This window comes from Pipra filicauda, unplaced genomic scaffold, assembly GCF_003945595.2.
Source record: "Pipra filicauda isolate LSUMZ 115617 unplaced genomic scaffold, ASM394559v2 scaffold23_size5868930_pilon, whole genome shotgun sequence".
Lineage (NCBI taxonomy): Eukaryota > Metazoa > Chordata > Aves > Passeriformes > Pipridae > Pipra > Pipra filicauda.
Genome location: NW_024104354.1, coordinates 5,264,412 through 5,281,064, shown reverse-complemented (window position 1 = coordinate 5,281,064; position 16,653 = coordinate 5,264,412). Strand labels below are relative to the sequence as shown.

General features: G+C 40.6%; 1 protein-coding gene and 1 long non-coding RNA gene across 7 annotated transcripts in view; one reads left to right on the top strand and one right to left on the bottom strand.

The window, feature by feature from the left end:
* Positions 1-36: 36 nt before the first annotated feature.
* Positions 37-8,138, bottom strand: LOC120323346. The gene is made up of 2 exons (XR_005563696.1): positions 5,340-8,138; positions 37-5,106 (listed from the first exon to the last, which is right to left on the bottom strand). It is a non-coding gene; the product is annotated as an uncharacterized LOC120323346 (long non-coding RNA).
* A 28-nt stretch (positions 8,139-8,166) lies between these two features.
* TRMT11 (tRNA methyltransferase 11 homolog) overlaps positions 8,167-16,653 on the top strand; it is a 52,259-nt gene continuing 43,772 nt past the window's right edge. For 4 of the 6 annotated variants that reach the window (XR_003546348.2, XR_005563693.1, XR_005563695.1 and 1 more), the window contains exons 1-6: positions 8,180-8,280; positions 11,761-11,826; positions 12,545-12,618; positions 13,897-13,978; positions 14,074-14,166; positions 15,197-15,331. Coding sequence is in view for 3 of the 6 variants with exons in the window: in XM_027751154.2 (XP_027606955.1) it covers positions 8,206-8,280; positions 11,761-11,826; positions 12,545-12,618; positions 13,897-13,978; positions 14,074-14,166; positions 15,197-15,331 (525 nt within the window). In the remaining 3 variants the exon portion in view is untranslated. Of the gene's footprint in view, positions 8,281-8,313; positions 8,603-11,760; positions 11,827-12,544; positions 12,619-13,896; positions 13,979-14,073; positions 14,167-15,196; positions 15,332-16,653 lie in introns of those variants that run through there. The other 2 variants (XM_027751096.2, XM_027751179.2) reach the window with 2 other exon arrangements.

Genomic DNA, 16,653 nt, shown 5'->3' with positions numbered 1-16,653 from the left:
GGAGGACAGAAAGAGCAAAATGAGAAAACTCATGGGTTGAGATAAAAGCAGTTTAATGTGTGAAGGAAACTGGAAGAAGAAAGCCAAGGTGTGCAATGCAAAGGTAGTCCTCCCATGACCTCCCACAAGTAGGGCAGTAGCAATCCCCCCACCTCCCCGCCAAAAAAAAAGCCCTCTCCTCAGCTTTTATTGCTGAGCAGACATTATATGGCACAGAATATCCCTGCTGGCCAGTCGGTGTCAGGTGTGCAGGTTGTGCCCACTACACGCTTTTTGCCCACTGGAGAGGGCAGAGCAGAAAAAAGAGAAGGCCTTGATGCTGTGCACGCACTGCTCAGCAATCGCCAGAACACTGCTGTGTTACCAACACTGTTCCAGTCAAACCCAAAACATGGGCTGCTCTGAAGAAAGTCACCTCTGTCCCAGCCAGACTCAGTACGCTGGCAAATGTACACAAAAGCAAAAACGTCAAGTTTTATATCTTAACTTTTGAGAAGGGTTGCACAAGTGATGATAAGACTGGAAAGATAAAAATCTGGATATAATTCTAGCTTCCAGAGCTTTGCTGATGAGTGAGATGGAGAATCTCACTTATCCCTGATAGCAATAGATAGGCCTCAAAACAGCTCAAACAACAAAGTGTTAAACAGAGGAACATTAATTACTGAGGAATGCTCAGCATCTCGTTAGCATTTTTCAGCACAGAACTGTGTTCATTTTCCTTCTACGTTGACAAGCACTCTTGGACTCTGCAGATAATTTTTTTAATTAGGAAAGAAATATTTTGTGAAACACCTAATACTTTGAATACGGTTCTGAACTACTGGCTGTCCTCTGGAACAGGCAGTGGGCAAATCCCATTGACTATGTCACCATCTTCCATAGAAGATTTTAGTTATTTTAAAACTTAAAAAATCATCTGTAGAGCCTTCCAAGGAGCAAAGATCAATAAGCAGAGTGAACACAGTAGCTCTTACTCTCCAAGAGCCTGGAGAAGCAAAGTTGTTTAGCCACTGCCCCAGCTCTGTTCTTTGATCCAGTATTAGCAATCCTGAGAAAAGCTGCTTTTTTGACCTCATGTTTAGAAATGACAAAGCTTTATTTGTACTGTTTTGCTCAATTGTTTTACATAAACTCCCAACCTAATGTGAACCCAAAAAATAATGCTGTTATGCTGAACTACTAAAAGCTTCCTCTGAAAGGATGAAACAGATACACATACAATGCTGTTAAATTAAGAATGAAAGAAAAGTTTGTGTTTTGACTACGGACAGCATTTTTAACAGCTTAAAGTAGTAATAGCTCCTCAAACTATTCCAAAGTCTTTTTAAGTGAGAGCTGTAAATAAAAGCATAAAAATGGGAGAAAATCAGTGAAAACAGTATTTGAAAACTGACAAACTTGGAAACAATAAAATGCTGCTTAAAAACTGTCATTTCAAACTGATGTGCAATATTTATTGAAATGGTGAAAGTGCCTTCAGTGTTTGACAAGACAAACCACAGATAATCCCTATATGATGTACAGTTCAAAACAGATGGAGAGTTCACAACCTTCAAGGGAAAGAAGAGAAAAGACCACTGAGGGAGCTGCCGCAAAGAAGTGAAGTTTAGGAGAGATTTCAAGAGCTGAAAGTTACCTAGAATAGGGCAAGAACACCTTTTAGAGTGTTGGAGTTTACTGCTCCTCACGTGCTAAAATTTTTGCAAAAATAATTCAATAAATTCTGTTTCATTTACTCTAATGGGAGCCTGCTGAAAAAAAAAATTGTGTGTTTACATTCCCATTTCATCTGTAGATGCTAATTAATCACATCACAGATGAGGAAACAGAATTTTATAAAACTTGTAAACTAGTAGCTAAACTGAGTCGTGTCCATTAGATATGATGCATTCATGACTATACAGCCTTCAGGAGTAATTTTTTATTCTGTAGTGGAGTGGGCAAGCTGACCAATTGTATTACCTATCTTTTAGCTGTTTTTTTTGGAATACTGGCTATTAGTGGAAGCACGAGATCAGATTTGTCAACCTGGATGCTGACCCAGTTTGGCAGCTCAGTGTTTATAATCATTGTGTGGGCACATAGAAGGATTTCAGTCACTCTTTCTAGAATGCTCATCTAAAGCTGGCAGGCAGGAAATGTGGCCCTATAATGGCTTAAAAAAATACCACCCCTCTATAAATAATATTTTTTTCTATAATAATCCTTAGTTTCATTCAAAATAAAATGATAGAGCAAGGTTTTTTTAGTTGCTTACAAAGTAGGTAAGACCTTGTTCTGTTTCCATCTGTTTTGATCAGAGGTGTGCTTAAAGATGTACTCAAGGGGTATTTAAACCAACCAGCAGCAGGAGAAAATGCATCAGAGGCTGCATAAGCATCTGCCACTAACTGCTTACAGTAGTCACAGTGACAACTTAGATTGCTCATATTTAACTATTTCAGCCAGCCTTAAGAACTAGTAAGTTTATATAAGCTGGAGTTGCATCTTGGGGTACACACTTGCAGAGTACACACTGCCTCAACTGTGTGTCTTGCCATGGATTATTTGTACAATTTCTAGCAATGTATTACATTTCCTGGTAATTACAACCCCATTAGTTGGCTGGTGACATTTGAAGCACCTGATGCTGCTTCCTGCAAGCTATGTACTAACACTACAGCAGACCTGACTGAATTTCAGAACTGACAGAATTAAACAAAAGTCATTCCATAGCTGCTTTTTAAAAAGCTCGATTTGTTTTGAAATCCAAATGTATGTAAAGACTTCATCTAATGGGAGCTGAAATCTCCTGAGGTGTGCTCACATCACTTTGGCAAAAAATGCTTTTCCAAAAAAATCAAATCATTTTAAATGTCTTAAGATCACAAATGACATGCCTTATTTTCAGCTGCAAGACGTAGATTTATTTGGAAGAAATGGAGGGTTTGAAAACTAAGTGGACACACACCAGCAATGCCTGATGCAGCACATATCCCCCAGTTTCCGACATGGTAAAATTAAGTGGTGATTAAAACCCACCCTTTGTTCCCCCATCCATTTTTTACCTACATCTGACTCCCTTGTTCCCCAGATATACTTATTTCAGCACATTCATTTCTTCCTTTTTTCCTATTTTCATTGTCTTCTCACTAGAAAAAAAAGGAGGCAGAGTGATAATGAAATCTGTATTCTTATTTGCCCAGTCAAAAGGCTTATTTTGATGCAAATCCCAATTGGATGGAAACGTCAAAACAAAAAACCATTCTTTTAGGCTTTTTGCAATAAAGGTTTTTTTATATAAATAGCATAAAGTAACATCACTTTTATCAAGTTCTTAATTTATATTAAATTTTAATATCCTTTTGATGCAAGAGAGTATCTTTAAAGACCCATCAAGTAGTGTAGTTAACACCACACAAAAGCTTTTATTTGCACCGATAAAAACCAGACCTTTAGATTTCTAATTTTACAGCTTTACTGACGGGAACTATTGTAAATACAGCTCCTGATTATTTTTAATAGCACTATTACAACTATTTTATATAATCAATCCTTTTTTTTTCTTTTAAAAAGTTTGGAGAGCTCACAACTGTGCTCTGAAAGCACAGCTTTGCCTTTGGTAAACGAGGTATGGGACAGCACTGCTATATTTTTATTTATGCATTTGGCACTACAGGATCTCTCCTCTCGTAAAAAACATTGCCTCATTTTTGTGAAAGAGCCTTTTTTTTCCTTATGAATGTACAGATGCCCCAGTACAGAATTTCTGTTGTCTTTCACATCTTTATATTGTGGCAACTTACTTCCTATGAAGGGGTATAGCTGAATTCACCAAAAAAACTGCAGAGCTTTGTGACCTTCTAGGGTATGACACAGCATTGGAAGAACAGAAGAGGTAAAAATGGTGTGAGATACAGAAGAAAAAGAACACAGGACACAGAAGGTTTGGAGAAAATATGATTATAAGAATAGGCTATTAAAAACCAGGACTAGTGCAGCTCTCCAAAATACATGCAAGGTGCAACTAATTTAGGAACCATCAAATATCCTTGCTGTGGTATTTTAGTAAGTTTGGGAATTTTTTTCTCCTTCATGAAAATAGCTTCCACTTATTCAGTTTAACAGTGTGAAATTAAACCTAAATATATCCAGGCTCTCTGTCTGAAGAAGTATATGAATGCCCACAAAAGTTTTCAATTTCACGTTTTACAAATCTCAATCCCCCATGCAGCAAGTATTTCACAACTTGCAAGGATCAGTGTTGTATGGTAGGAAGTTAGTTATTTATCCTCAGTAACCTAAAAGCCAGCAGAGTCATTTGTAGAACTGTGATATACATAATAGTAGATGATAAAGACAATCCAATGGCGTGATGGATTGGCTCATCATTTGTGATTTCTGTCCAAATCTCTACATTTTTACAATAATATGCTTTATCCTTCTCACCAATTTTCTCTCCTGCTCATGTCCCAGTAGGTAGCTGAGTTGAAATTCTGTAATGAAAACCTTTCAAGGTGCTATCTAGGTATGTTTGTCCAAATGGAACCATGCAGCAAAATTCATTCCATGACAAAGCCTTATTGTAGTAAAGTGATGACCACATCATCATCTTTTCCTTGCCAAAGCATTTCACCTTCAAAATGAACCAGACCGTGTTTTCTGGCTCTTAACAAGATTCCTACTACTTTGTTGGAAATAGTCACGTATGTTTCAAACAGCTGCCCGAATGTCACACTCACGTGTCCATCTTCTCCCACCTGTCCAGTGCTTCTAATGATCAAGCACAGCTCTTCTACTTCCTTGCCCACGTGTGAATGAGCATCTTTCCCTCTCTGCTCTGTCCGAGACCCTTCAGGGGGTCTCCCATAGGTAGGATCTCCTCGGTGAGTGTGCGCAGGTTTAGATGCAAGCCTGTCGTCATTGCTGAACGGGTTCTTTTTCTGATACTCAATGTGATCCTCTGCCCAGGTCTGCCAACTTCTCCTCAGGTCACCCACTGCACTGGTAGCTTTAGCACTCTGCCCTTTATCTCCTTCCATTTCTTGAAAAACGTTTTATGGTACTCAAGCAGGAAACAAATCAATGACTGCTTGTAACTGCGGTTCTTGGGTGCACTGTCAGCTGTAAAAGAAAAACAACAAATCAGCTCGATAATTTTTGGAGGAGTTTTGCTCAAGCGAGAGGAAAGGCTGCTGAAAAAGACAATAAATATCTGAAGACTTTTTAAGTCCACCCATAATTCTACAGCAATGAAGAAAGTAAAAGTGATTCAGCTGAAATTCAGAAACAACGTTGGAACAGGGTAAGTTATTCGTAAAAGCCTCTGTGCAACACAAACATAGTGCAGTACTTACTTTTCCTGCAATGATGCCTTTTAAAGAACTTTATCCTAGTACCCGGCAGCCTCGCTGACTTCCCAAACAACCTGATGCAGTGCCGGCTGACCCGGGAAGAGAGCAAACCATTCCCCCCGAGAGGCAGCACAGCAACCCATGTAAAGGGGTGGAAAGCCTTTCTCCTGCCTGCGCGCTGATTAAAGGTGGACAAATTCACGCTGTGCTGACAAGGTTCCCACAGACTGTGGAAGTTATTATGCACAGAAAATATTATCTGGAGCTGAAATGGCAGTACATGGTGGGAGCAGGAGGATTTTCCTCATCAGGCACTGCAAAGAGGAGTGGAAATCCCAGTTAGTGAGCGTGTCACTATCTGCAACACCCTATTTAGTGAAGAAGACAAAACCCGAATAGATAGTTCTCCCTTAAAAGGCTGTGCTGCACAGCCATGTCTGCCAGCTACAAGCCACAGGCAGGCTCCAAGGCAAGGGAGCTTGTGCTCCAGAGGGGAAACTGCCTTACCGCTCCGGGTACACGGGCTGCCCACCACCTATGACATTACATGTACTTAGATTATGGGCTATCTGTGAAGTACAGGATTATTTTGATGAATTAGGCACAGACTTTTGCATCCCTACAGAGATCTGAATGTGTTATAACCATGTCTTTGCTGGGTCGTATTTTTCACCTGTTGAAATATGCAAACTAGAGTTTCCATATAGCACATTAGTAGAGCTGATACTTTTACTGACATTTGAACACAAAACCGAGGATTAGTGCTAGTTTTTCTACGGGGAAATGGACAGAAATGCAAATTCTGAACAGTTTAACAACCGAATTATAGAACAGGTATTTCTATAATTTAAAAAGATGGCTGTTTTTAAGGCTGAATTTCATGGATATTTGTCCATACTGGGCAACTTGGCCCAAATTGCACCATGTTGGTGCTGTTGCACATGAATCCATGAGCAGTGACAGAGCTCACCGAATGCCCCAGCAGAATGTGCAAGTCAGTCAAAAAACACTTGTGTTGCCTTTGGGTCCAGAAGAGGGCATGGAGTGAGCAGAAAATGGCAACACAATTGCCACAAAAGAGACCTGAGAATAATAAGCAGCAGCACACATTAAACAGTGGCTTTTCAATCATGCTCTCTCACTTTTAAACTGAAACTCATGATTGGCATATGATCCTATTGTTATATTTTTTTGTGAGAGGAAGGTGGTTAATTCTAGCTTCCTGGATAAATTTCAAGATAAGTAATTACATTTTGTGTACTTAAAATTTTCCTTTAAATTTTAAGGCTAAAAGGCTAAAAAGGACATTTTTCTTTCCTTCTCTCCCTAAAATAGTTACATAATGTTGTTGATTTAGGATGACTTCCCAAATCCACACTAACAAACTGCTTTATTCTCCTCAATGACATTACAGGAATATATGTTCAGTTTACAAACACAGCATCTGAAAAGCATTTTGTTTTTACGTCAGAATCAAATATTCTGTAAGTCTTAGTAATGTACATTCACTTTCAAACTGTGCTAAAGTCTAAAGCAAGAAAAAGACAGGGCTTTAGTTAAATTCTTCTGCAGAAGCAGTATCACTGGAAAACTGAGGTACTCATCTCGTGAGAACAGACAGCAATGCTATGAAGATAAAGCAGTGCAGATAAAGTAAGCAAAAGCCAGTCTCAGAGATTAAGCTTAAAAATAATACCAATAACGCCTCCTAAGGAGTTTAAAAAATGGAAGCCACACAGCTAAGAAATTTAAAGTGAGACAGAACGTAAAAATAAAAGCAGGCTTCTTTCAATAAATCTCTCTCAGCAATCCCAAGATTTTGTAAGCAATCTCAGGCTCTCGGGGTTTGTCAGCAGTTCAGCAATGTGTTTATTGCTGGGTGCCAGCATTCAACTGCTCAGGTGAACAAGCCTGATCCACATCTACCTCTTTTCTTTCTTTTCTAGGAAAGTTCACGTTTAGCTGCCAGGTCACTTTAGATTGTTTTCTTGTCAATCATCAGGGCTAAAACTTCACAGTAAACCTCAGTTTTGATTACTGCAGGAAGGGATAACTGGAGAAGCTGCAGGGTGGGATTATGGAGATGCATAAGGAAGGTGGCCTGTGGAGCGCACACTGGTCATGAGCAAAATCTTAGCTATCTAGAAAAAAAGCTGTCCAAAAATTAGCACATAAAATACAGAACATGAGTTCAGTGCTGAGCCGGCCTGATTCTAATGAAAAGCTTACCAAAATCTGGATAAGCCGAATCTCTCAACTCAACGTAACAGGGAGATCAGTGAGTACAAGATTATAGTTATCAAGCCTAGATATTAAAATAAAATATAATCCGCAAGACAAATCCCTTCCCCCCCCCCCGTTGGATCGTCACACCTCTGTCCTTCTCCTGGGAATCTGCTTCTCTACGTGGTCCGACACCCACGCCGCCGGTGCTGACCTCCTTCCCACGGAAAAACGAATGCGACTCCTTTGGCATCTGTTAATTCTTAATGTTATTTAATGCTCCAGATCCTTAAATGTGGCCAGGAGAGGCCGCAGCTCTGCCCTACCAGTGCTAACACCTCTGAGCCAGCGTGTGTCCCCAGGATACGTGTAGTTATTTATAAACCATACGCAGGCTCTGCTGTCCTGACACGTGGCGCGCATGATAAAGCACACACAAAATACAAATTACAAGAAGGATGAGAAGGAGACGAAATGAACAGTAGTTAACGCAGAGTGCGCGCAGCACCCAGTCCTCCCGCCTCGCTCGGTCCGCGGGGTATCCCTGTCACACGCCCCCGGCCGGGCTGATCCCGCCTCTCCCGCCCCACGGCGCGGAGCCCGCCCGCTCCCGGCGGCGCATGCGGGGGGCGGGGGATGGGCGGACATGGAGCTGGCGGCTCCGGCGCTCCGGCGGTACTTGCTGCTGCTGGCGCAGGAGCATCTCGAGTTCCGCCTGCCGGTGAGCGCCGCAACGGGCCGGGACCGGGACCGGGAGCCGGGGCCGGGAGCCGGGAGCCGGGGCCGGGAGCCGGAGCGCTCCCGGACAGCGCGGTCCCGGGTGTGCCCGCGGGCGGCCGGACTCTGGCGGGGCCTCGCCCGCCCCGGCTCGGGGAGAGCCGGGGACGAAGGGCTCCCGGTCCCCCTCCGCTCTCCACTCCCCGCGTCCCGTGGCAAGGGACCCCCAAGCGTGGGGCTGCCTCTCCTCCCTTCCTGCCCCGTGGAGAACGTCTGCGTGGTGGCTTTTTTCCTTGCTTTTGGTGCTAGGAGAGGATGGCAGCAGAGTACGTGGGGCTCCACGTGAGAAGGGGAAGCTGTGAGGGGGGGGGGGAAATGGGGTTACAAAAATGCCTTCACAAGGTCTTGCTCTGGTGACTTTTAAAATTTGTTTAAACTACATTGCTGCTCCCGCCAGCGCAGTGTGGGTACAGAAAGCCCTGGGGGACGTGTGGGGCCAGCTCTCATTCCAGTGTCCGATGGACTGCCGGGGGAAGTGGTGGAGTCACCGTCCCTGGAGATGTTTAAGGAAAAGACTGGATGTGGCACGTTGTGCTATGGTCTAGTTGACATGGTGGTGTTCAGGCGTAAGTTGGTCTCCATGATCTCAGAGGTCTTTCTCAACCTGATTGATTCTGTGATTCCCTGTCCCAGGTGTTTATGGAGCTTTGCGAGGCGGGAGAGTTGCAGGAGTTGCATTTTCAGGAGGAAGCATGGTGCTCTCTGAAGCCCTAGGGCCTGTGACATGGGCCGGGAGCACATGAGCACAGGTCTCCAAGGCCTCGGCTGGCGTCCTGGTTGTGAGCCTTGCTCGCACCAGTGGCACTGAGGACTGCTCTCTTTCGGCTTGTGATCCTGAGTGTTTGCTTCCATGCAGTCAGAAGGGTTTGTGCCCCACTGGCCTGTGTGGGATTAGGCAGAGTAGAGGAGCTTCAGTGGTGGGATCAGAGCAAGTGCTGCCTCGAGTGCTGCACTCTGCTTGTCATTGACAGGTGTGTGATGGTTGGTTGCAAAATCTGGAGCGCAGTTTGTTCCCTGTCGCTAAATCTGTTTTACCTTACCAAGTAGTGTTCACAGAAATAATTGAAACAAAAATAAATTGTAACTTATTTGAAGATCCCTGGTCTTTTTTATGAATCCCCAGTGTTTTTTATGGGCCCTTGGTGAATGTGTAGTTTAGCATACACTCAGTTTCCACATTAATAAGAAAATCCTCTTGTTTGTAAATTTAACTTGTGATTATTTTTTTTTTCCCATGATAATTTATGGAGTTGCTATACACCTTAACAAATTTTGATACCCCAAGGGCTCTTCTAGGCACCATCTATAAGAGCTAGTAATATCCAGGATGGTATGTTATTGTTTAAAATAGTGCGAAAATGTGGAGTTATTTTGTTAGAATTGGTGGGTCATCATTACATGTGTTATAAAATATTTAATGTGTCTTGCATCATTTGTTTTCCTTGTTTTCATTAAGGCTTTCTTTTGTGCATTGATTTTTACTATTTGCTTTGTGAGACTGGAACATGAATTTATTTATGATCAACCCAGTTTGTCTTTAGGCAAGGTCATCAGATGAAGTAAGAAGATGATATGTAACAAAGTTTTTGTTTTATCACCAGGGTTGTAGTGGCACTTGGCCGATATAACTGCTGTAGAAAGCAGTTCCATTTCCCTTTTCTTGTACTCTGCTCAGCTATGTGCTTGGCTTTGTCATGAGCTGTGTTAAGGACTTAATGAAACAAGGAAGGACAGATTTTTTAGCCAGATGATCTGCTTGATCTCCATCTCTACCACAGCTGCATATGGGATATGAGAGGATTGCTTTTGTACTTCCGGTAGTGCTGGATCACAGCAGGTGAAGGTGTTTGTCAGAGTCCACATTTGTTATTCAGTGTCTGAAGTTACGTGTTTCATATTTCTTAGTTGATAAACTGTGCTCCATAATCAGGGATCTGTTTTTTGTTAGGTCACATACTTAGGGGTAAGATCAGGCATGCTGTTTTACAGCAAAGCTTGTGCCTAATGGACAGATCAGTGCATGTCGGATGTTTTCTTATCAATGTCCTCAGGCATTGATATGTTCCAGTGCTTCATTGTCTTTACTCTTGGAAGGATCTTCCCAAATTCTCATCCAGAGTACTGCTGTGATTTGAACCTCATTCAGTCATCTCCTCCATAATAAACGTTGAAAACAGATTATTATCTTTCTTTATCACAGCAACCTTTAGCATATGTAGCTGGTCTCTCCCAGCCTTTCCTTGCAGGCCGTGTTTTTTCTGCTTCTCATTTTTGTCACTTTCCTGTAGGTAATATTACCAGTGTTTGGAGGTGCCACCGACTCATGTGTAACATCTCAGGTGCTTTTTGTGCCTCAGGACCATACAGTGAAATGGTTACACATAATCATATTCTCCTGGAGCAAACCCCCTGTTTTTTCCAATGTTTCTTATGTCCTTTCTATTCAAATGGAAAGATGGAAATGAGTGGGGTAATGTCCCACTAAAACCATATGCTAGTGTCATGTTGGGTTTTCCTTTCCTCCATTTTTTTGGTGATAATTAATGGTAATCTTTTCATTTACCCACTCAGTTGAAATCTAAGCCACTATAAAATTTTGCCTCTGTGTTCTTTTGCCAGTATCATTCAGAGATTGCAGCATGTAATTTCTAGTATTAGGGCTACATGAGAAACATCCCCGGTGTTTACATCTCATTTGAGTTTGAAAGTCTTTTTAGTGCATTGTTTTTTCTTTTTTTCAGGTATTACTTATTAGCTTGTTTCTTGGTGGTTTGTTCTTGCATATGTTCAATTTACAGTCTTTTGATTTAGAGAAGACATCTACTGAAGAAAACTGTTGAGATACTTGTAAAGCAGAGAGGTAACAGAAATGGAATTGATGCTCGGTGCTTGTCCTGGCCCTGGGTCAGTGTTACTAGTGAAACATCATTTTTATGTGAATTAGGCAGATAAATATTTTAAGAATAGAGAGAATAATATTGTAAGAGGAATATTGTTATGAGAGTGCAGGGTTGAACAGTGAAGATTTAGATGAAAGAGAAAATATGAAGCAGGGGAATTTGATTACTGAAATTTGCCTAACAGAGCCCATTCCTTTGCCACTGAACTCTGAGAAAGCTGCTTTTATAGCAGGAAAGTTTTAATTTTTTTTCTGTTCATGAACAGTACATACAAGCTGAATTTATCTGTGAACTTCTGTCCTATCCACACAACTACTCTGAGTGTTTCACTGTTGGTTCCCACAGTAAAGTTGGTAGTACATGCCATTCTGTCTTCTCTTGCTGTCTCTAGAATTTTCTTCATAATCCTCACCGTCTGCATTAGAATTTGTGTTACGCTGTCCTTTTTTCCTTGTTTCCCACCTTTCTTTCTTCAAAACATTCGTTAATGATTCTGAGGCCTGACCTTTATATTTTCAATTTAGGAAATAACATCATTGCTCTCCCTTTGTGGTGGAAAATTCAGTGGTGAGCAGGAAATTCGTGTAAATGTAAGTGAGGATCAAATATTTTACTTGAGTGTGTGTATGGGATGCAAGTACGTTCTTTATAGTATTTTTGTTAAATGTGGGTAGCTGAATAAATTTTGAAGTTTCTTAGAAAAATCAAGAATCTTCCAAAAATGAGGAACTCTCAATTTCAGTGAAGACTCAGAACTTAAAAAAAAGATGCACAAAATGCACCTCAGGCTGTCTTCATTTAAGACTGTGAAAAGAAGTAGTGCCATCTGCTGGGAGGCTCTCCTTTCTTCTCAGAATAGGCGAACTGTGAAAACGTTCAGCAGCACTTTGGTGTTTGCATCTAAATCAGTGAGACAGAATATGGCTAGGAAGCTGTATGATTTTGGTCTCAATGCTTAGTCAGAGCATATTACTGGGAATAAGTTACTACTTTTGTGTAACGAGATGTTTTCCGTCTTTAGGGGCTGAATAATCTACAGAAGTGCAAACAAATAATATTTTGCTAAGTCAAAGACACAGTGGAAAAATGAAATACATAACAAAATTTCTCAGACATTCAAGCCAAGTAAACAGTTTTGCCTGAAATTAAATATTTATCTTCTGTATGATTACAGTCAACAGATTTATTTTTTTTTATTTATTTTCAGCATGCATGTTCTGTTTTTATAGAACAGAATTGTGTAGTTGTGTAATTCATCTGACATCCTCCAACTAGGTATTTGTATGATTTATCTTCTCTTTATTTCAGTCTCCATTTTGGATTCTCAATATTCCTTCAGAAGAGATGGCAAGGGGACTAATGAAACGGACAGTATGTGCAAAGTAAGAGATGGAAAATCTTGTAAAAGATAACTGAAGCGGTGGAATATTGTTTTGTTATGTTGTGGCAAATACAGATTTTTTTATGGAGTCTTCAAATAAACAGTCTTTGATTTCTTCTAGAATTGAGAAGATGTAACTGGATGTTATAGGACTCCTGTAGGACTGATTATGTAGAGTTCATGTTCTCTTTACTTGGGGTATGATCAAGTCAGGATAGTGTTCTTCACTCCAGAGACAGTACTCACTGATGTTTTATTGACCTTGAATAAAGTTTAGTTAGTGAGTTGTTTTAAAACATGTCTGGAACTAAAAGATAAAAACAATGATAAGTAAAAATTGAAAATCAAGTTTTGAAGGGAAAGATTGTATTACCCTCCCTTAGTGCTGGCATCTGAACCCTCAGCCCAATCTGCTGCAGCAGAGGTCCTTCTAGAAAATTCAAGAGCACAAGAATATGCCAGAGAGTGATTGTTCCGGCTGGTCCTTTTCAGAGGTGTCTGAATAATATTCTTTGCAGTGAGGCTTGTGAGAGAGGCTGTGGAGGTAGGGGTCAGGATGAGAGCTGGTGTAAGTGTGGTATGTCTCTCTGACCGTACTAAATTTGTGGTGTCTGTGCTGTGTTCTTCAGAGTTAGTTTGGGCCCTTCTGCAGAGCGTTGTGTAGTCCCTGTTGAGTCTTTATTTTGTCAGGTATTCAGTTTTACCTCCAGTGACTAGGGCTGTCCAGTCTTGCCTAAAGGAGTCCCATGTGTACAAAACTGTCCTTATGACAGTATGTTTCCAGTGGAGATCAACTGTACTGCACTTCAGAAAGCAGCCATAGGCAACCAATGAAGTAAAATACGACAAAGCAGCTTGTAGATGTTCTGTATACCATGATCTCTCAGCTAATGTATCCTTATTTTATGTAGAAAGTGTACTAGCCCACAACTTATTTTTCTGGCCTACTACTCGTTGTGGGAAGACATGTTAGTTTTAGAAGAAAATTTCTGGTGCATCTCCATTGCACTGCTAATCAGTAACAAAAGCTCTAAAGCTTTTCGTATATGTTACCAAATAAAAAAAAAAAAATTGTTAAAATGTCATTTTAGGATTAAAAATTAGTGCGTCCTTCTTAAGAACAAAAATTAAAACATTTGCTAAGAGTTAAATACCACACTTTAGTACTCTATGAAGTAAAGCCTAAATAAATTGGCCAAGAAGGTTAAAAGGAGTAAGTGTCTGTAAGGCATTTTGCCCCCTCCATGTGACTGCACTCTCAAAACCTGTGTAATTCCAGGTCTATATTTGAACTGTGGGGTCATGGAAGATCTGAGGGGGAGCTCTATGCCTCTCTGAAGAACTATCCAGTGGACAAGATGGTATGCATATAAAGAATCTGGATAATATGGTTCCTCTATACACTGAATAGCACTGCATCTGTACTAATGAAATGGTCTTTGCCTTTTTTTTTCAGCTTCCATATCTACAGTCAGACTCTACTTACAAAGTACATATTCATACGTTTAATAAAACACTGACTCAAGCACAGAAAATAAAAAAGATCGATGTAAGTAGGTGGTTAAGAAATCTTTGTTTAGTTTAATCATTTATGTTGTTCTTATTCCATGCTATCAGAGTTTTTAAGTTTGGGTTTCCTGAAGATCTGAAAGAAGTTTATTGCTTATGTCTTATCAGGTCTAAATGAGATCTTTGCGTCCGAATTAAAATTCCCTCAAAATTCACGACTTTTTTTTTTTGTTTCCCTAAACAGCCCATGTGAGGCATATACAAAGCCAAATAAAAATCACCGCTGATTTTGGCCCAGTGTGCTGGGGAAACTGAAGCTTATTGTCCAAAATGCTAAGATTCAAGTGGCTAGAGTTAGGTGCTAGACTTTTGGAAAATCTGCTACTTGATCTGCGCATTAGGCTTTTATTGTTGCAGAATGTGGAACAAGTGACTTCAGTTGTAAGCTGTGGATTGTGTGCTAATCTCCTGTTCTGTCGTTATGCTCTTTTCTGCACTTATGCTCTCCTCCTAACTGTATCAGTATTATAATTAGGAAATTTTTCTAAATTACCGTTGATTTTTTGTTCTTCTACATTCTATTTTATCAACTTTTTCTTTTATTTACACCATTTACAGAGACTGAAATTATCTGTATTAGTAGTAACCACTCTTTCCTGTTTGTTCAGTTTTTGTGTACATGAAATAATGCTGAGTATGTAAATTGGTGTAGCTGCACATCACTGAAACTTTATATCCTATTGTTCATCATCAGTGTTGTTTTTATAACTTGAAAATTGCATAAATAATATGCACCATTTATTTCCTCTAAAGTTGGGTTCTCTTCAGTTAATAAAAAGTGTTATGGTTCCTGATTTCTACTTCTTAATCATTTGAGGTATTTTTATTTACAAGAAAGGTATTTCAAAAATCCAGATAAAATTGAGAATTTTAATACTTATCTATCATTTCTCCTAGTAAAATTGTGGTGGGGTTTTTTGGGGGCAAGAGTTTGTTTTGGGTTTTTTTCTATTTAAAAAATTGACCCTGGTTTGACATTTTTTTTACTCTGTTTTTTCTTTATTGTATAGGCCCTTGAGTTTCTGCCATTCAAAGGAAAAGTAAATTTAAAGAATCCGGAACACATCTTCTGGATTTTGGAAGATTATGGAATGAACCCAAATAATGTTCCAGAAGAGCCCTTTCATCTGTATTTTGGTAGATGGGTGCGTGAATATGCTTGCTTCAGTTCTTATAAGCTTGTATTTTCAGGAAAGTGTTCTTCAATTGAAATGTAAAAAATTGTATTGACTTTCAATGGAAGCAGACAATATAATTATGTCTGAATCTGTCACTGCAAGTCTGGGAAACTTTACTGTGACTAGGAAAAAGTGGGTTTATTGAGCAGTTTGGAGGTGGAAAAAATGAAGTTGTATCTGGAAACACACCTCCTTGCCCTCCACTGAGAGAACTCAGCACAGCTGTGAGACTGCGCAGCTGTGGTGGTGTATTATGTTATTGTGGGACCAGCTGCAGCTGAAAGCACCAGCAGTGTGTTTCAGACACGTAGAACGATATACAGAACTATAGGTGCCTTGTGGCCCTGCTGAGTTGCGTCAGGCCCACTAGAGCATTCTGTAAGTGCTTCAAGAGGTCCTGACAGGAACCTCCACAGAAAGGTGCAGACTGATCCCTGAGGCTTTGGACATCAGCAGGCTCAGTGCACAGGCCCGAGGAGACACTGGCAGTGCAGGGCCTACAGCAGGAACCAGTTATAAAAACTGTCTGGAACCTGTCAGCTGAGGTCTTCACTACAAACCTTCTTGCCTGTTGGCCGTATGCACTCTAAAGCCGCCGCATCATTAGGATATCCTGAGGAAATTTGATCTGGTCTTTTATATTTTTGTGAGGAAAATGTGGCTGCCCGAAGGACATCTTCCGGAATGACACTAGCCACTGATGGGAATATGTGCTAGCAGTGTCCTGGGTAAAGGGCAGCTGGAAGGAGGGAGAACCACTGCAGAGGCTGTACAGCTATAGTCAGTGGCTTGTGTACAGGGAAGTCAGACTTCCAGGTGATCTGTTAGGACCTGTGAGTGTTCTCTCTGCATGTGATTAATGTGTAAGCACTCTGGGTTGTGACAATACTGTAAAACATTGCAGCTGTTGGCCCATCTGTGCTGGATTTCTGAAGTATTGAGTAAACTAACCTGAAAAAAATAGGCAAATGTATTTTGTTTACCCAGTAAGTCTGATGTTGACCAGAGATGGGGGGATAGTGTTGGAAGAGCTTTTGACCATGTCTTCTTGCAGATTGCATTGGTCTTCTTCAACATATTTTAGAAGTCTGATGTAAAAGTACTAGCATTTGGTCTTTGTTTGCTTTTCCATTAAATTCTGATCTGTCAGTGCTATCCTAAATTTAGATTTTGAGCATGGCAGAAGTACCAGTGAAGAAGGAAGTTCTGTATGACCTTAAGCATACGTGTGTGTATGTGCAATGCATGTGTTAACATGCATCTCTCCTCTTCTTAATTTTGAAATTCTT